General features: G+C 55.0%; 4 protein-coding genes across 4 annotated transcripts; 1 reads left to right on the forward strand and 3 right to left on the reverse strand.

The window, feature by feature from the left end:
- Window positions 1-437: 437 nt before the first annotated feature.
- TMEM35A (transmembrane protein 35A) lies at window positions 438-3523 on the reverse strand. The gene is made up of 2 exons (XM_032196486.1): window positions 3051-3523; window positions 438-973 (listed from the first exon to the last, which is right to left on the reverse strand). The coding sequence occupies exons 1-2, from the start codon at window positions 3168-3170 to the stop codon at window positions 587-589; spliced, it is 507 nt and encodes a 168-aa protein (XP_032052377.1). The 5' UTR covers window positions 3171-3523; the 3' UTR covers window positions 438-586.
- A 982-nt stretch (window positions 3524-4505) lies between these two features.
- TRMT2B (tRNA methyltransferase 2 homolog B) lies at window positions 4506-11358 on the reverse strand. The gene is made up of 12 exons (XM_032196427.1): window positions 11171-11358; window positions 10326-10380; window positions 9669-9788; window positions 9163-9262; window positions 8530-8600; window positions 7922-8068; window positions 7583-7677; window positions 6831-7045; window positions 6600-6701; window positions 6307-6426; window positions 5531-5630; window positions 4506-4698 (listed from the first exon to the last, which is right to left on the reverse strand). Exons 1-12 carry the CDS (start codon window positions 11356-11358, stop codon window positions 4572-4574), a joined length of 1440 nt encoding a protein of 479 aa, XP_032052318.1. The 3' UTR covers window positions 4506-4571.
- Window positions 11359-13732: 2374 nt separating this feature from the next.
- LOC116494512 (probable G-protein coupled receptor 34) lies at window positions 13733-14746 on the reverse strand. Its single transcript, XM_032196428.1, has one exon. It carries the CDS (start codon window positions 14744-14746, stop codon window positions 13733-13735), a length of 1014 nt encoding a protein of 337 aa, XP_032052319.1.
- Window positions 14747-18714: 3968 nt separating this feature from the next.
- On the forward strand, window positions 18715-19854 carry LOC116494513 (40-kDa huntingtin-associated protein-like). Its single transcript, XM_032196429.1, has one exon. It carries the CDS (start codon window positions 18715-18717, stop codon window positions 19780-19782), a length of 1068 nt encoding a protein of 355 aa, XP_032052320.1. The 3' UTR covers window positions 19783-19854.
- The last annotated feature ends 16 nt before the right edge of the window (window positions 19855-19870 follow it).

Here is a 19870-nt window from a genome sequence, read left to right on the forward strand (position 1 = left end):
AAATACAAGTAGCATTATGCTCAGGAGGGTCCTTTCTTCACCTGACTGTGCAAAAAAAAAAAAAGCCTCCATTTGTGGCTGGGGTAGCTCTAGGAGGTGGGCTGCACAAGGTCACTCTGGTGATGTTCTTTTCTACCCAGCAGCTGTCGCAGAGGCTGCAACACAGCAGAAATGCATCCAGCTGGGGTTAAACTGCCTTTCAGATGTGGGTCTCATGCTCAGGGACTAATCCCCCTGCTGCAAGAGTGCCGAGCTAACATGACAAACTGCCTAAGTCTTTGCCCACACTCTGGTTTTGCAGCTCCTACTGAAGAGACCAATGCTAATTCCAGCCAGGTGCTATCTGCCTCCAAACTGTCCTGTTTAAAGCTAGCTCGTGTTTTCCTATGTTACAGGGAAGCAGCAAAAGCAAGACTACAGTGTAGACGTACCACATGTCTCTCAGACCCCACATGAAACTTTATTTAGACAGCCAAAAAAATATAAATAGTTAAATAAAAACAAAACGACAAAATAAAACACCAAATTTTCTGGGTGCTTTTGGAGAGAGCTGCCTCGAGGGTCCGTATTCCTCAAACACACCTAACTAGGATACCTTCACTTTGCCTTTCTCAGGAGCCGCCTCATGGATGAGTGGCTGCTCATCCCCATTTACCGACAGGATCCTCTTTTCTGGCGGCTGCTCCTCAGGCTGGCGGGCGATCAGCAGGCGACAGGTAAGCAGGATCCCAAAGACCAGGGCGTGGGCGTAACGCTTGAGTGGATCCCCCACTAGCTGGTGGAAGAAGAGCACGGCCAGCACGAGGAGGAGCAGCAGAAAGTTGGCCACGTCTTTGGGGCGACCAGGCACCAGTGTCATGACAATGCCACACGCCACTTCCAGGGCACCGATGCTCTTGCGGAGAAGGATGGAGCTGACTCCCATCTTCTTCAGCATGGGAAGGGCCCGCACGTAGCTTTTGTAGGCTCGTTTCTGAAATCAAGCAGTAATAGCATAGAATATGACAATGTAAGAAGGCAAACGTTACTGTCACTGAAACCAATAAACATGCAATATGTTATGAAGATCGCTTCAATCCTCATAGACCCCTCTGGCATGACACCCAATCTGTACTCCTAAAGCTGCTCTTGGAGGGATATTAACACACCATCAACCTGCAATTCCCCCTTTACAAGCTATTATCTCCTAGCTGGAAGACAATTCTGCAATCTAGCACCCATCTTTTGAGCTAGGACTAAGCCAAGCGTACCTTTTCCTCTCTAAAATTAACAATGCAGAACCACATTGTTATAATAATAATAATAATAAATAATAATTTAAACAAGTTCCTCTCTAAGAGTAGCATGCCCTTTATAATTAAATAACACACCTAGTCCTTGCAAAGCCAAAGCACGGAAGGCAGAAACTGAAGTCTCTTTCCATCTCAAAACAATTTAGAATACTCCGGGGTTGATGTGCAGTACAATCATAGCAAGTGACAATATATCAAAGCTGAGATTTAGCAACCCTACTCCTGTCCTTATATACCTTGATGATCCTTTCTTTCCTCAGAAAAAGCAAGTAGACATCTGACATCCTTGCTCTCTGGTTTATGCTGGATTTAGAAGCAGTGTAAGTTACAAGGCAGCCTCCTTACACAGCTGCCTCCTTGTTTCAGGGAAGAAAACCCTGTCCTTACATCAAGTTCTTGCATTTGAGCATTAGGTATAGGTAGGTTCGGGGTTTTTGGTGGTGGTTTCTTTCCTTTTTCAGTCAAGTGTTGCCTTTTTTCTTTTATATTATAATAAAGCTCCTAGTTATTGGAACGTCTGAAATTATTTCCATCTACACATGAGCATATTATCTCTGCAGGTATTCTTGCCCTTGTGTTCCCTAAGCAAGGAGAGGGAAATGGAAACCAAATCTCACACGCAGAGTCGTTCTGCTCTCACAGGCACTAATCAGACTGCAGATTGACTTCCCGTGTAATTCTGGAAACTTGCGTTATGGGCACTCGGAACTTTCCCACTTCCCTGTAAATTTTTCTCCTTCTTCTAAGAAAAGCTGATGACACCTCACAGGTAGTCAAAGAGTCATTTTTGCTACTGAAAATCCCATGACATGTTTATACCAAGTATGTGCATTCTAAGGATGCACTTTAGACCTCCAGTGAATAAAAGCTCTCCTCAAAGCAGTGGTTTTTAACCAAACGTGTAGGACACAGCTTTATAATGAAACGTAACTAGTAGTGTGCCCTAGAGCACTCTGGTATTCCAAGTGTTTTAATACACAAAGTAGCGTGCATGCTTTTTTTGCTGAATGAAAAAAATCCCTGCAAGTTTGGCGTTGTGGGTAGATAACAGAGGTGCTCTGTTTGCTTGGGGCGAGATAAGATAACACTTAGCGATTGGCGAGATCAAGCTTTCTCTCACTGTCTCCATTATGCTACAGCCTACCCTGGTGTGCAGCACAGTGAAAACATAACCTAACGAGCCGTGGCTGCGGTACAACATCAGGTATTGGGAATGATGTTGCTGTGCCTCTGCTTTTTTTCCATAAAAGATGGAAATTGCCCCTACCTCTTGGCCTGATTCTTGGCAAAGCAGACAGGGAGCACGGAGATGCAAAGCGCTACACAGAGGATTCTGCAATGCTCCTCAAGCCTCAGCGCTTTTTTCCTTTAGCTGACGTAGCTCGGGAGCTCTGTTTTCTGGACGTTTTGTCCCCTCACCTCTCACACCCGGACCATTTTGCGGTTCTCCTGCCAGCCCCCCGTTGTCACCCAGATGCCATTTGCCGGCAAGGCACAGCAGGTGGGCAGGTGCAGCGGCGGGAGAGGGCAGAATGTGCTGGAAACTTCCATCCCCATCCCTGACGGGCCCGAGAACCCTCACCACAAATACCCAACACGAATGGAGGGGGCAGGAGAATCACCAAGGGGGGGACAAGACACGGCATCGCTGAGGGAGCGAGGGGGTGCCGGGCACCTCCATGAGGGCTCCATCCCCCTCCGCGCCCCTCACGGCCCCGACCCCCGCGGCTGGAGGCTTCTCCCCTCCTCCGGCCTCACCATCTCGTTGTAGGCGTCCCTGCTGAGGCGCGGGGTGAGCTTGATGGTCCCCATGAAGACGAAGAAGAGCCCCAGGGCCACCGAGAGGGCGACGATGGTGATGGTGCGCGGCGACGCCATCGAGCCGCCCCCTCAGCGAGGCCTCCTGGCTCCGGCTGCCGGCCCGGGAGGGAGGCAGCGGGTGACCATGGAGGGCGAGGAGGAGGAGGAGGAGGAGGAGGGGGATGAAGGCTGCGGAGGCAGCGCCGCTGACAGCCGGGAGGACGCGGCCTCCTCCGCCCAGCGCCGCCGGGTCCTAGCGCCCGCCCGGCCTCAGCCCCTGCTGCAGAGCCCTCGCCTCTTCCCCCCTCCTCTGTCCTCTGTTTCGGGTAAAAACGGGGCTGGAATCACACAAATCCGTCCAGCTGTGAGCCGACAAAACCATGCTGGAAAAGTGCACCCCCCCGTCACTCAGGCAATCGGCGTGCAAAGCCTCAGGCAGTAGAAGGGGAAGGGTGAGGCTCCCTGTGCCCCCCAGGGATCTCCCCCTCACCTCTGCACCCCGGCTGCTGCAAGAAGCCCCCCACACCCCAGCCCCATGTATTTTAAGCCCCCAGGGGCTAAAAACTGACTGGTGGTGGCTGGCGTAGTTCCAGGCTTACGGCTTCTTAGCACCCGCATTAAGCGGCTGTGAAAAATGCCTGGGGCTGGAGCACTTCAGGACAGGCAGCTCTTCCTCTTTCCTCAGGAGTTTGGCCCCTTTATTCACCTTTATTCAGTGGAACTTCAACAGAACACAAAATTAAAAAAAAAAAAAAAAAAGCCCCTAAAGCAAGGTGGAGTTCTGGAGTTCACAAAATGAGGAACTCTGCTGACCAAGACCTACCTCCAGCTTGCAGCAGCTTCATTTTTTGCAGACCTGGAGAGAATTTCATGCAGCACTGAGGTTTATAGCTTGCCAGCCAATGAGAATAGCATGACATAAAAAATATACCTTATTTATTTATTTAGCTATCACAGAGCAACCTAATGAGAAAACTTCTTATTGCTGACTTTTCTACAGGGCCATTTATATTTTAGTATCAGCAAGCATTAGCAGGGACAAGGAAAGTGGCTATGGAAGAAGAGACACTGAAATCTGTTCTTTTTTTTTCCCCATTTCATTTTATAGAAATCTATCTAACTTATCTATGTGACTGACAGGGATTCAGTATTACTACTGAAGTTCATACAGGAAATATCCCCCCATCCTCACCACAGTCAACATTCTCCCAGCAAAGCGTGAAGATTTAATCAGCATCCCAGAACGGTTTAAAGGGGAGGGAAGGCTGATGAAATGCTACAGACAACCTTTTCACCCCAGATATCTGAGTGCTTCCATACAGAACAGAAAAGTTAGGCAACTCAAGAGCAAGAAGAAAATAATTTATTTCTTGAAAGTTGTATAAAAATAAACTAAAAACATAAGTACATCCACTCCAGCCTTAAGGACATTAGGAGGTTGCTTTCCAAGCTCTCTGAGCTTGCATACCTGCCTCCTTGTCAGCGGGAGAACAGCAGCACCAGCTCACAATGAACAGTATGAGGAAACAGGTCAAAAGGTATGGCCAACACAGGGGCAAACGGCTCTCCGACCAGCTTCTTCCCTGGGTCAGGGGGACAGCACAGCCTGTAGAAAGCAGTTGTGTTTGAAGGGCATCCTGTAGACCAGCAGCAGAAGCCTTCCCACTGTCATCATCAGCACAACAGCACAGAGGATGCATTAAGGAGGTATCTTTTGTTTGGCTAACATCCATCTGCAGATGACACTGACTGAGATCTAGAACCATCTATACAGAATCACAAGCCAGCCCTGGAAACACTGTGGGCAAGCTGAAGGCTCGGTGGGCAGGCTTAAGGCTTTGATTCTCACAAGCCATCCAGGCTAAAAAGACACTTAATACCATTAGGAAATAATCCTCAGTTTTGCATCTGCCCTCATCGGTTACCTGTTACCATCTCCAAGTGGGCCTGCCCAGATAAGCTCTTAACTAGGTAGTTAACACCTAGTTAAGCAGGTGACTGCTAATCCCAATACCAGACTTTGCTTGCTGGCTAGGGGCCCACCTTCCAGCAGTGAACCCAGGGGACTCGGTATCCCACACCCTGACACTGTTTTGTTGGGGAGGGGTTGTGCACAATGCAGATGTGTTGTAACAGCATTATTTTCTACCCCTTAATGATGCACAACAGCATCCTGCTGGCTTGTAAAGCCGAAGGAATACCCGCTGTCTCAAACCAATGAGCGCAGCCTGCAGGTATACCCAAGGTAGAACAGAAGCATGAACCACCTCTGATCATGCACTGATTAGACCTGGATCCCACCTGCAGAAGTAACCCAGTAAAATTCAGTCACAACAAAAACTTTCCTGAGCTAAGGCCAGTTATTTGTCCTTGTCCTCAGGGCACACAATAGTGTCTGTCACCAATGTCAGTGGAAAGGAAGAGAGGAAGGTGCTCACTCAAGAAAATTCCTCATGGCTTCGCCCTCTGGCTTGCAGGAGATGTAGAGCAGCCTTCGGATGGCCTTGCAGTTTCGGATGGCTCGCACAACCCTGTAATCTGCAACAGCAGACATCACGTTTTCCCAACAATCTACACCTCAGCGAATTCTCCTGCTGAGCAAGCATCACCGAATTGCACTGAACTGCAGGGAAAAAGAGAATCTATGCATTTTGCCATGTCCTGTCTCAGACACAAGGTCTTAGTAGACTGGGGATGTGAACCACACTGCTAATGCCTCAGCTGATTCTGGCAGGGTAGAACAGTGGGAAAAGTTCTCTCTCATCCTTAATTCTGCTGAGAAACAGAGGAACAATCGTCACTCAGTCAGGCAGAGGCATGAAAAACCTTCCACACACGTGAGACAGCATCTGGTCACTATGTCCAGTTCGGGACTTCCCAGTACACGCTGGTGCAAGCCCTGCAGAGGCCACTGATGTGGGCAGAGGGCTGTAGCACAGCACATACAACGAGCAGGGCAGCTGGCCTTTGTGCCTTATGCAAGGCCAGACTCTCCCCAAGTGCACAGGGAGCCTGGTGCGGTGCAGCACTGAGGCCAAGTTTGCTGACTGCGGGATTTCTTACCCCTTCTGAGACTGCTGGTTCTGCCTGCTGTCAGCAAAAACGTGAGCAACTAGAGACAAACCAAGCAGAGGGCTTGGAGCCAGCATAACAGTTCCCACAAAACTTGTTCAAAATTCTCTTTTCAAGATTAAAATAAATGGCGTATTCTTACGAATCCCAGCTCGGGATGGATTCACCACAGCAACAAGGGGTCGGGTGTCTTCCCAAGAGGACAGCAGTTGTGGTAACACAGCCTCTGCCTTTCCACTGTGAAACTCACAGTTGGAAATTCCTGTGAAGCAAAAAGCAAACACGTGAACTAAGAACAGTCTCAGACATTAGTTCTAACAAGATGTACTACTCTTTGCTGAGTGGACAGGGTCGTTCGGAACCCTCCCATTGCTTTTGCTTCAGGTTTTTCAGCAGTTAGTTTGAAACCTTCTGCAACAGTGAGTTTGAACTCACCGTTAAACGCAGCATTCCACCTGGCATCCTCTATTGCCTTCTCCACTATCTCGATACCAATAACCTTGGACACGTGGCGAGCCAGAGAGAGACCAATTGTGCCTGAAAATCCAGGATACAAAACCAATCTGTATTTCCATGCATAAAGCGAAGCATTTATATAGCAGGGATAGTTTTCAACATGCAAAATGCCAGCCCTGTCAGAGCCTGGTTTGCATGGCCACTGCTCACCTGTCCCGCAGCAGACATCAAGGAGGACGGTGTCTCCATCAGCCTGGCTCAGCTCCCCAACTGCCCGGTACAGAGTTTCTGCTCCACTCGTGTTCACTTGGAAAAAGGCATCTGGAGAGATGCGAAATTTCAGGCCGAGCAAATCTTCAAAGATGTGTGGCTCTCCATAAAGGAGCTGGAAGGGTGACTGCTCATGGGAACAGCGCGTCATGGTGCTAAAGAACATATAAAACAAAGACCTTGTTAGGAGGCAGTGTTTGCAAAGAGGTAGCTGACTGCCATTGCCATTCCTGGTGTGTTTGTTTGCTTTTATTTCAAATGAGCATGGTAAGCCCATGGAAAGAATTTTGATTCTTTGTAATGAATATTTAACTTGCACAACCTAAAATAATAGGATTAAAATGACTTCATATAAGGCAGTAGCCCTAGAATATATTCCTGCTTTTGCTGCTAACATGATTTACTGTTTTGCGAAAGTCACTTTAGTTTTTTCCTATAGTTTCCCAGGCTCTAAACTCCCATGAGGCAGAACCATACTGTATTAAAGTATTTCAGAAGCTTCACGATAAACACAAGGTGTGACTACCTTAAAATCATGTCTGGAAGAGACATCCAAACATCTGCCATTCTCTTGAAGCAACTCGAGTTTCATCAGAGAGGGGTGAGAAAAAGGGAAAAGCTTTGTTTTCAGTCTTCCCCATGGCCTTTCCTCCACATCACAGTGCAATTTTTACAAGTGTCAGCACATATACCTCTCTTGGAAGTAAAGTGAAGTCAAGGCACATCCTGCTCCAGGTCCAGAAGCGAAGAACTCCTTGAGCAATGCTTTCTGAGTAGCCAGAGCCTCCTGTTAAGAGAGAGAAAGGAAAAGTGGAGTGTTTGGGTAATCTGATCAAGCACTTTTCCCTAGGCAGTACCCCCAGCAAGCCCCAAAAGTGTACCAGTAGGTGAAGTGAGACAGCGTTTGCTGGCCTCAGGCTTTGAAATCTTCTGTGTAAAAGGCTGCACTCTGCTGACATCTCTAGTCATGCAATTAACAGGACCAGACCCCCAAGGTGCTTGTTCTAGGGGCCTGTTCTCCTCACACTCACCTGGCCCAGCTCCTGGGGGTGGAAGGTGACGATAGCCATGGTGTGGCCGTGGCTGGTGGTGCGTACCACGAGCTCTCGCCAGTGTCCACCTTCGTGGAAGAGAATGCAGGAGTCCAGGGGGGAGCGACGGATGAACTCCTCATAGCACTGTGAGGAGGGGAGAGGGAGCCCATAGTACAGTAAGGAAAACTGCCCTCATCTTAGCATGATGCTGTGCACACCGAACAGACGACATTTCCCCCAGCATCAACTATTTTTCATACTTCATTTAAATATCAAGTAAGAGCTCCTTCCAAGTTCTGGAAAAATAAGGTATTTTGATCATTTAACATTGTGGTTTTTGTGTGTTTTACTAGATTTGCAGGAATTAATTAGCACTTAACTATTAACTTCACCCTTGGGGACAGTTTTGAGGTTCCAACATTAAGTCTTAAAAAATACCAGTCCATCAGCCAGAGTCAGGCCTGAAAATCTTCAGAACATCAAAACGGCCTTAAAAACCCAGCATAACTATAAATATGATGTTCTCCTAAGTAAGAGTTATGGCACTCTTTCTATTTCCCCGTCAAGAGACAGACAGGACTTTTTTTTTTTTTTTTTTTTTTTACCTGGGCTACTTGCTTGTGTTTTGAGGGTACATTCTTCACATGGTCAGCTCTCACACAGACAATATTTCTTGCTGGAGAGACAGGTATTTAATTGTTTCATTTCAGGGTACAGTAAAAGAGCGTAGCATCTGACGTGATAAGCTATAGAAAAGTCATTCCTCTGACTTGTCCCATCATGCAAAAAAAATAGAAAGAAAAAAAGAAAAAAGGTATTTAAGTGCCCCACTAGCCCCTGTGATATTCAAGTAACCACATTCTGTGGGACCCGTCAGAATGCTTTGCTGCCTGTAGAAGTGCACAAACACCCACTCTCTCCCTGGTCAGCACAGGCTTCTGGAGCTGGCTGAAACTGCAGGAACAGCAAATTAAAAAGCAGATAAATCTCCAAGGGGCTGCTACCAGAGCTGTTTTGTTTACTGCTGTATTTAGTAAATTACAAACCGGCATTTATTAAGAAGCTAATGAACTGAGGCTTTAAAATTGCTGCTCCAGATTTAATGGTGTTACTGCTGGCATCCCATGGGATTCATGCACTTTGCTGCACAGCTCAGGTGGGAGCTGTTTCAGCAGAGCACTGCCCAGGACCCAGCACACCGCAGCGGGTCTCCAGCCAGTTCCTTGTCCTGCACTGACCTCTGCCAGTTCCCACGTACAATCCCACAGTTTTGGGGTTTCCATCTGGTCCTCGGTTCACAGAGAAAGTAGATTTGTTTCGGTAGCCGTTAATGACAGGCTAAGGGAGAAAAGAAAAAATAAAGCCTTGTATTACAGGAAAAAAGGTAATGGAGGAAAGCCAAAACCCAGTCTGGATGCTCTGCTGGTAACACAGGAAGATAAACACAAGCGCGGAAAGCGCATTAACCCAGTGTGTGCATGAGACCCCAAAACTTTACATTGGGAAGAAGAAAGTGTTCTCTAACAACGAAAGGTTTATCAGGGAGGACTAGGACATGAAAGAGTTCCTAACCACTTGGTTTATTTCACTCTCTGGCAGTCAGAAAAGCAGAAAGTAACAAGGGCCACAGAGCCTGCCCTGAGGACATTCTCTAGAACCAACTAATCCCCACCAAGAGCCTTTGGGAGCCAAGTGAGGGACTGCTGGGGGTTCAGGGCTGACGGGATTCCCACAAGATACTCACTGAAGGGACTACGGGACGGAGAGGACAGCAGAGTTCACCAGGTTTCTGCACATCTACACCCAGCTCCTGCAGACGTGATGCCAGTGTCTGTAAAACCTTCCTCTGGCTTTCGTACTTGACCTGCAGAGGAGTCCTAAGCCAGGAACGCTCTCACAGGACCACACAGCAGTGGGCAGCAGTTCATCACCCAGCCAACGTGAGGCAGGAGTGAATACTGTAATGAGACACAGCCCTAGAGGAACTCTGCCTGTCTCATCATGCTGTACACTGCAGTTGCTTGGAGCAATGGAAAGAAAGAGGAGGAGCTGCGTCCGTGGTCACCAAGCACAGGTCTGAAGCTCTTGGTCCAAAGGAACCATCAGAGGCCCTGAAGGCCCAGTTACCCAGCTGTCCTGCACTGGACAGGATCCAGATGTGTGAGTATACCCCTCCTGTGCTGCTCGTTATCATGTACACCACCCAGAGAGAACCATGGAGCACCTTTTGTCCTTCAGAATAACTCCAGAAGGAAAGCAGCGGTAAATAGGGTCAGAACAGGCTGTAGCAGTAAGGGATGGATCACCTTACTTACGTGAGCAAATATGGGTATTTGCTCACGGGGGTGGAAGGGACAGCTGGGGCAACACAACAGAGAAAGTCCACGTGAGCACATCCTACCTGCAGCTGCTCCCGGTAGGGAAGTCTCCACAGTGGAGTCACTGCATCTGCTAACCTGGAAAGCACAACACAGCGCTAGTGCCTGGAGCTATCCACCTCCTGAAACAACCGGGCTCATGTCTGCATGCTACGAGACGTTCTTTACGGCACAGCGTGCCTGCTGCACATGGGCAGGAGTGTTCTGGTACAGGCTCTGCACCAGAACTGGCTGTGACCACTCAAACTCCCTGAGCAGGGCACTCGTTGCTGGAAGGACCCAGGAACCACAACCACAGGACACTGAGCCTGGGGCAGGAGGCTGGGCAGCACTGCCTGGGTGCCCTGAGTAACCCTGGTGCCTTTCTGAGTCCCCTTTCAGAGGACGGGGCCAGGATCAGCTTCATCTCCCTGCAGGTTTCCCCTAGAAGGGCAAGATGCTTTTCTCATCACTTGATGCCTCCATCCCGCATCATCTGCTCATGTTTCCAGCCACTGTTACATCTAACGCTGTGCCAGATTAAATTCACCACGGTAAAATGCGGTTTATGTGAGTACAAAGGGAATTACAGCCCCTCCAGTGGCAGCTCAGGGACAAGCCTTGGAGCTTCTCAGTACTTGTACCTAAAGCAAGGCAGGCACGACCAAAACATGCCAAATCTGCTTTTTAAAGGAAATCAGAGAATACAGGGTGAGGTGGATATAACCCAAACTATTGTAAGCACCCAACAACTTCTTGCTCACTGAGCTCAGAAAAACTCACCCTACAGCTGGGCAAGCTGCTTTTATTCCTTACTGGGATATTTTTGAGTGGGATTTCTCCCCCCCAGCTACTTCTCATGACTGTGCACCGAAGGGAGCAGCCCTACCTCTCTCCCCAGGAGGAGCCCGGCAGGCTGCAGCCCTCTCCAGCATTTCCCTTTCTCCATGTTACTGTTGTCCTCCCCGTCAGCAGGTTGCCGGGGAGGGCAGGCTGCGTGCCCAGCCCAAGGCGCCGACACACGGGGCTCAGCACACAGCACAGCGCCATGACGGGCAGCGGCACCCCCCCCGACATGGCGGCCACCCCCTCCCTCCCGCCATGCCCCGCGGCAGCGCCATGGAGCGGGCGGAGGGGGCGTGGTCACAGTGGGTGTGGTCGCGGAGTGGGCGTGGCCGGGCCGTGGGGCCGCGGGTTCGATCCCCGCTCCCGGTGCCGGAGGGTCGCGGGTTCGATCCCCGCTCCCCGCTGTCGGTGCCGCAGGGGGGCTGTGCACCCCCGTAACTGCCCCGAGCTCTGTTTCAAGCCCCAAATTCAACCAGCAGCCCCGTGAGGGATGCACACACCATGTCAGGGCTGCGGCAGTGTCCTCTGTCCGCATCCCCGCAGGGGCAGAGCAGCGTGCCCGGATGCTGCCCCCCGAAAGGGCAGGGGGTGAGCAGCAGCCGCCCGCCTCGAGCCCACCCGCCTGCCTCCAGCGCGGGGGGAACAGGATACAGCAGCAGGCCCCTGCTTCTCAGAAGCGAGCGCAGCCACCACCAGCCCTGCGGCTTTCTGTAGTGCAGGCTGGAGGCTTCCGCCTGCTCCGCTGTCAGCCCGCACGCTTCCTCCTGCCTCCTGGACCCCAGGGCCCCCATCTCCCTCCTGCACCCTCACCCAGCTCGTTCCCCCCCGAGGGAAACCTGTGCTGAGCCCACCCGGCCCTCTGCCCCCACCACGGGATGCTGGCGTTGTGCTCAGCGAGGGTTTCTGCTCTCTGTGCTGCTGCTCCCGCGGGGAGGCGTCAAGGGATGGGGCTTCATCGGGGGAAACTGCCTGCAGGAAACTGGGGGGGGCCTTCCTGCAGGCTGTGTGGCACACACTTATGCTGGCCTTTCGATGCTGAGGCTTCTGAACCACGCAGCATTTCTGCTTTGACTCTTGTCAGTGCTGATCGGAAAAGGAAAACAGTTTTGTGACATTTATGTGCAGCTTTCCACAGGAAGAGCTTGGCTTTCTGTATTTCCCCCCACCTCTGCTAAAGAAAAAAATATCCTTTCCTCCTGCTCGTAGTGTGCTCAGTAGCAGCGACAAAAGAGGACAGCGAGGGGTGTCCTCTGGTTCTTAGGGTGCTCCTTCAACAAAGCAAGAAAGCTACCGTGAGGTTTGGGGTTGCTCACACCTTGACCAGAAAGACCAGAGTATTCAGTCTTTAAGAAAACATTTTATTCTCCCAAGTATTATTCAAGTATTTGAGTTCCACAGTTAATTAAAGAAATTCACAGTCTGAATGAAAATCCTCCTGGCTCTTTACGGCCTGGGCTTTTCTACCTGAGGAGTGAGTGAAGCAGGCTGCTGCTCCAAGCCCTCAGTCTCCTAAGAATAAGTGAACAAACGAGGTGAGAGCACATAAAAGGGAAAAAATACAGAGAAGTATCTCTTCTGAAGGAAGGGAATGGATGCTGAAGACTAATCAAAGCAGGAAACCTTGCATATCCCTTGCAGGTTCTTTTTTCAGAGCCAATGCAAAATAGCAGTGCTTGAGCTGAGGACCTCAGAGCCAGCAGCTCACGTTTGGTGCTCATGGGTCTCAGACGAGGCACAGGCACTTCTGTGCTGCATCCCCTCTGCCTGTTGGACCCCTTCCTGTAGCAATGACCCTGGCATGGTCCAAGTGCCAAGCAGGTGCTGTGCAATGGCCAGGTGAGGCTGCCAGCCCTCTGTGAACATGCTGGCGAAATGGGCAAAGGAACAGAGCTAAGAAAGCCTGGAGCTGCCTGTCTGAATCTCTAGAGAGGTGAGGCCGAGCCAGAGTTACACAGACTGTGGTAAGAAGAGAGTAACGGTTATCGTTGCCATGGTTTGGGGTTACAGGGTCTGCACATTTCCTGGCATGCCTGTCATACAAGCTGCACACCGCTGGGCTCCGTCGCGGAGCAAAACATTCACCCGCTGCACAAATAATGCTCTGGTGAGTGTCTCCCTCACCTTTCCCTAATGCTTTTGCACTGCATCGTCTCCCCTCCCCTTCCCTTTTCTGCTCTCTCTGGTGTGGAGGTGATGTGTATTAACAAGACTTGCAGCAGGTTCCTGTTCCCCTCCCTCCGCTCCCTCCACTGAAGGAGCCTGTCTCTGCCCAGGGCTCTGCCCCTGCCCTTCCCTGGGCTGGCTGGAGATCCTTGGCCAACGCTGGCTCTCCTTTGGCTCTTCCAGCTTCATTCTTCCTAGGAAATGTCCTTCAGCTATGCCAGCAGAGCTGGGGCAGGAAAAAAGTAAGGTCCCAGTTATCCTTTCCTCTTTGCTTCCCTCCCCCATGATGCTCTAACCCGGCTGGCGTGAGGGGAAGAAACATGAAGCGGTTCCAGTTTCTTTCTCCATCTTCCCAGCAAACCTTTTCCCATAAACACCAGCAGCCAGAGCAAATCCGTGATGAGAAAATCCCATGCCCAGGACCTCGGCCCCGCAGTAAAGCCTATATTTCTGTCACGGACCGGCTGTGGTTCAGCTTGCCCTGGTTCCTCATGAGAGCTCTCTTCAGCCTGCCCTGGAAGGTGCAGAGCACAGCCCTCCGGAAACTGCTGGACAAGAAAAAGAAGACAACTGGGTCAAGGCAGCTGTTGAGGGCTGAGATGCAGAGCACGAGCTCGTTAGCGAGGTGGAGGCCCTGCTTCCAGGACAGGCTATAAATGACCTCGACTTGCGCGAGGATGTAAGGGACGCGGACGATGTGGTAGGGGGTGAAGCATACGATGAAGATGATCAGGACTACAAAGGTTTTGGTGATGGCTCTCATGCTGGTCTTCTTGTTCAGCTGCTGAGCCTTCACCGAGGAGACTCTGTGGAGCTTGGCAAATATCTTGCCATAGAAGTAGAGGAAGAGCAGCAGCAGGATAAAGAAAATCACTACTGCGGTCATGTTAAAGGCTGCTGCAGTGGTGCTTTTGTTCCTGAAGTGGAAGCACTTATAGTCACAGGGCCCTTCTTCTCTGGTCTCAAAAAAGAAAGGCATCATGAAGGCTAAGTGCACCAACCAAACCAACCCAGAGGCCACAGTGCTGCAGGCCACAGTGTGGATCTTGAATTTCTGGAGGGGCCGGATGATCTTCAGGTAGCGGTCCAGGCTGATCAGGCTGAGGAAGGTGATGCTGACGTACATGTTGAGGTAGAAGAAGGCCCCGACCACGTTGCAGAAGATCCAGGGCTCGCTCTTGTTCTGAAAGGCGATGCGGAAGGGCAGGCAGAGGGAGAGCAAGAGGTCGGAGAGCGCCAGGTTCCTCATGTACACCGTGATGGAGGTCCTGCGCTGCGCGCCGCACGAGAACACCCAGAGCGCGAGGGTGTTGCTGAGCAGCCCGACGATGAAGATCAGCGAGTACATCACGGGGAGCGTGACGGAGAGGAACTCATCTCGGATCTGGGAGCAGGAGTTGCCCAGCCTGTGCTCGGTGACCTCGCTGGTGGGCAGGACAGTGCTCAGGGAGTCCATCACGAGCGCACGGGCCTGGAATGAAACACGCACGGGAGTTGGAACGGGCATTGGCACGAGCTGGAGGCCTCAAGGCATCAGGATGTGTAGGTATTACAGCCACCTGCGGTCCCTGGGTGCCCCAGGTCACCAAAACCACGACCAGGCTGTCACACAAAGGGAAAATGGGCTGGGGAGCTAGAAGCAGGTTCCTCCACAGGTCCATCACTGGCTCTGGGCCAGGAGCGGGCACTGCTTTCTCCCCAGCCTGTAGGGAAATATCCACAGGGGATCTTAAACCCTGGTGGGAAAGCAGAGCCAGCCCCTGCCCCAGTAAGTGGCTCCTGTCCTGGCTGCTCACAGGCTGCTGGCCGGGCTTGGCTGCAGCGTGCTGGGCTCCACAGCAACACCTGGCAGTCCTCTGGGGGGAAAAGCACCTCTCTGATTGCCCACGAGCAACAAAATGGGTACAGCCAACATGAATTCAGGCCACAAGCCAGCACGATGCTCACAGGTATCTTGGCATTGCTAAGGGGCACTAATGGGATCGGTCAGAGCTCCCCACCACCCCTCCGAGGCTGGGAAACCAGCCCCAAACTGCTGCTCTCACACCAGCCACAGGTCAGCAGAGCCCTGCTGAGCTTGTGCTGAGCAGAGACCCAGTGCTGGGCACTTGGACATCCTTTACCAGCACCTGCCTTGCTGGGACTGACCGCAGAAGCACCTCATGTGCGCTTGAGCTCGTGCATGTCCCGGTGTCATCCTCACCTTCCCGCTTGCCATGACGCTGAGGGACAGCCACTACTTGACAAGCCACTACTTGACAGCCACTACGTGACAAGCAACACACTTCTCTGCTCCCTCCACACAACCCCAGCAGCTGACAGGTTTGGATGGAGGCAGCAGAGCTCTCTGGGTTTGCTGCCTGCGACTCGCAGCGCTTTAAAACCACCACGGCTCGAGCGCCTCGCGTTTGTCGTCCCTGGCTCGCCGCACGGCAGCCTCCCCGCTCAGCCCCAGCTCTCCCACACCCTGACGGCTGGTTGCCTCAGTGCCCTGCTGCCCCCCGCGCCCGCAGCTGCAGCAGAGCTTCTCCAGTGCCTCACAGCGAGAAGAGAAGCCACCCGCAGCCACTCACCTTGCCTGGCGCTCCTCTGCTCCTACAGCTGCTGTGACAGAGGTTCCTGCTCTCGCTGGGGCTCCTATAAGCCCTTGGCTGGTGACACACCTCCCACCCGTGACAAGCGTCACCCTGCTCTCCCTGCTCCTCCCACGCGGGGTTTTCCCCCCTTGAAGGGGTGAGGGGAGTGTTTTGGGGGGCTCCTGCTGGTGCAGGCTCTTCGGCACACCTTGGTGCACCAGAGACAGACAGAAAGGGGCTTCTGGTGCTGGAGGGGTGAAAATGTCCCACAAAAGGGCTCCGCGCACCTGCACCCACTGCCCTCGGGACCAGCAGGGATGCTGTGTGCCAGCGGAGGTGGGCACAGCACCACATCACCACCCACACAGGCAGGAGCAGGGGAGATGCCCCGAGCCCTCCTCCTAGCCCTGCAGAGTCAGGATCTGTGGGCAGATGCTGAAATAAATGCCTCCAGATTCCGGTTTTCCACCCCGGCGCTGTCTGCGTGAAGTCTCCCACCCCAGCTGGGGTGGTGGGGAGAGCCCATGGGGGCTGAGAGGTGAGGGTCTGGGCAGCTCGTCCCTCAGCCCTCACCCTGACACCGCTGCGGCACCAGCCACGTGCCCGCAGCAGGTCGTTCTGCAAAAGTTTCCACCCCACTGGATTTAGCTCGGCGAGCAGCGCGAGGTTCACCCACGCAGATGCAAATAGCCATGGTGGGCAGGGGAGGAGGGGGCTGGGGATGGCAGTGGAAAGGAGAAATCCTCCCATGAGCTTTCAGCAGCCGCCGCAGCGGGGTCCGGCTGGGGCCGAGAGAGCAAAGGCAGTGAGCGGTGCACGGCTCCCAGCCCCACGGCAGGCCCCAGCAGCATGTCTTTCTGCAAATATTTCTGTCCCTCACCACCACACCGCTCCGTGTGCCCCTCAGCCCTGTGCCTGCCTGGTGGGACCTGCTCTCAAGGTCTCTTCATCTACCACTCATGTTTCGGGGTGAGCCTCAAAGGGCAATGCACATAGCGGGTCCTGAGGGATGACTCAGTCCTGAGGCTGCAGGCAGCCAAATGTCAGCCGTGCGGGGCTCCCACAGGCCCACCACGAGGGATCCCCTGACGTTCAGACCCCTCAGCAGCAGCCGAAGCCACCATACGGGAGTCACACGTGCACGTCTTGGGAAGGGACATGTGTGGGAAGCCTGTGGGCAGGCACTGCCAGGGCAAGCCACCCTCCTGCAGCGATGCCATCCCCCAGCCCAGCATCAATTTGCTTCTCAGCACCCCAAATTCTGGGAAACAGGAATGAAATCCAGTGTGATTTACCAGCTTGTGTGTGGGGCTTGGCTCCAAACCCCTCAGCTGTGCTCCTCGGACACTTGGCTGCAGCATCATCCCTTCCCAACGGGGTGAAAGAAATGTGGTTGCCCCGGGCAGGAGCAGGACATGTGTTAGGAGGGCAGCTGGTTCCAGCCGTGGGAATCCCAGAGCCCGGAAAGTAGAAATCAGAGGCTGCTGAGCCCCAGGTTTCCCCACCTTGGTGCCTTGTGCTGCATCAGTCTCACCTCCAGCCCTTGCTGAGTAATTACGCAAGACGGAGCCAACCCAACCTGCCAGCCAGCGAGTGGAGAAATGACTGTAAACCAGAGAGCCCGGGGATCTGAAAGGGCATTTCGACGGTATCAGCTCGCTGCTGTCAGTCACTGCAAGGCATACCTGCAGGTCACAGCACTCACGCAGGCAGGAAGCACATCCTCCATTCCTGACCAGCCCTGTGGAGTGACCGGGCATTTAAACAACCCCGCTCATCTCGTGGGGCTGGGAGATGCGGCCAGGTTCGAGCTGCAGCAAGAGGGGAAGGAGGCTGGCAGGGCGGAGGGGGCTGCTGGGACGGGGAAGAGAAAAGGGGTTTGCAGTGCTGAGGGAGGGGTCGCCACGGCCCCTGCACGGTTATGGGTGCAGGAGGCAGGGCGTGCACCTTCAGAGCACAGCAAGGTGCTGGCAGCCTTGTGGTTTGGTGGCCTGCAGGGGAGGCCGCTGGTTGTTATGTCACAGCGTCGTCACCTCGGGGAATTTTCGACTCATTCTGCAGCGTGGCAGAGGGATGAGTTACAGTATCCATCGCATTTCGGTTTCACTCGCTAGCTTTGCGGTCCGCCGGGTGAGCTGAGAGAGCGGGGTCAGAGCGGGTGGTTTCTTAGAACCCCGGGGTGTTTGTTGCACGCGCTGCGCTCTGCCCCGCGGTACGGGACGCCGAGCTCTCACTGCACTTTCAGGCAATGACACCTGCGCTGCCCTCGGGACGGGACCATTACCAGGGTGCCTTCGGGACTCGTGTCACGGCACCGTGCGGCTGCCCCGTGCTCATGGGGGACAGCAGAACACCGAGCGCCTGCTGCCATCGCACCTCCGTGACGCCACGTCCAGGGCTGGGGAGGCAGCAGGAGGGCGCGGAGGGCCCCGCGGGGCTCTCCTCGAGGGCAGCAGGGGCTGAGGGGCCGCCCTGGGGCCCGGGAGAGCCGCAGCGAGGAGCCCCGGGGGTCCCCGGCCATGGGGTCCCGCCGGGTGCCCCCGGGCAGCGGGGCCGGGCTGTGCGCCCCGTCGGGGCCGGGGGACTACGGGGGCGGGGCCTCAGGAGGGACACGCCCACAAAGGGGCGGGGGCATCACGATGGGTGTGATTGGCCTCGCCCACGCCGCGCCTTATTCTGCAGAGACCACGCCCACTCGCACACAGACCACGCCCTCTCGCTTATGAGACCACGCCCCTTCGCTAGAGGCCACGCCCCCCTGTCCCAGGAGCGGGCGCCGATTGGCCGGCCGCGCGGCAGCCCCGGGGGCGCGGCGCGGCGCGGGCGCGTCACTTCCGGGCGGCACGCGATGCTGGCGGCAGCGGCGGGCGGCTCCGGGCCCGGCGGGGCGGGCGGCTCCGGGCCCGGGCCGGGCCCCGGCGGCGGCGGCGGTGGTGGCAGCGGGGACGGGGACTTCTTGTCGCGGTACCGGCTGGTGTCGGCCAAGCTGCGGCGGCGGTTCCTGCGGAAGCCGAACGTGGCGGAGGCGGCGGAGCAGTTCGCGGCGCTGGCGCGGGAGCTGCGCGCCCAGGAGAGCCTGCCCTACGCGGCCTGGTGCCAGCTGGCGGTGGCGCGCTGCGCGCAGAGCCTGTTCCACGGCCCCGCCGAGGCGGCGGCGCTGGGCGAGGCGGCGCGGCTGTTCCTGCGGCAGGAGCGGGACCTGCGGCAGCGCCTGGCGCTGCGCGGCGGCTTCGGCGAGCACCTGGCGGCGGCGCAGAGCTGCGGGGCCTTCGCCGCCCGCCTGCACCTGGAGCGCGGGCAGCCGGCGCTGGCGGCCGGGCTGTGCCTGGAGCTGGCGGCGGCGCTGCGCGACACCGGCCGGCCGGCCCGCGCCGCCGCGCACTTCCAGCGGGCCGCCGAGCTGCTGGCGGCGGCGCGGCTGCCGCTCGAGGCGCTCCGCTGCCTGGCCGAGCGCGCCTCCTGCCTGCTGCTGGGCCGCGACTACGCCGGGGCCCTGGCGGCGCTGACGCGGGCGCAGGCGCTGGCCGGGGCCGGGGTCGGGCCCGGGGGGGCGGCGCCCGGCGGCGCCTTCCTGGACGCGCTGGTGCGCTGCGAGGTGTCGCGGGTGCTGCTGCTGCTGCTCCTGCAGCCGCCGCCCGGCAAGCTGCCCCCCGAGCACGCCCGCACGCTGGAGCAGTACTGCTGGGAGGCGCCGGAGGGCGGCGCGGGGGGCGGCGGGCTGCCGGCGGCGGCGAGCTACCTGCCGGCGGAGCTGTTCCTGCTGCTGCAGTCCGCCGTGCTGGCCTGCCAGGAGAAGGACGCGGCGGCGCTGCAGGCGCTGCAGGCCGAGCTGTGGCCGCTGCTGAGCGCCGAGCAGAACCACCTGCTGCACCTGGTGCTGCACGACATGCTGAGCCCCGCGGGGCAGGGGCTGTGAGCGCCGCCGGGACGCTGCGAGGCGCTCCTCATCCTCCTCCTCCTCCTCCTCCTGCTGCTGCTGCCGCCAAGGACCGGGACGCGGCGCG

The sequence above is a fragment of the Aythya fuligula genome, chromosome 13 (genome assembly GCF_009819795.1).
Source record: "Aythya fuligula isolate bAytFul2 chromosome 13, bAytFul2.pri, whole genome shotgun sequence".
NCBI classification, from domain to species: Eukaryota; Metazoa; Chordata; class Aves; order Anseriformes; family Anatidae; genus Aythya; species Aythya fuligula.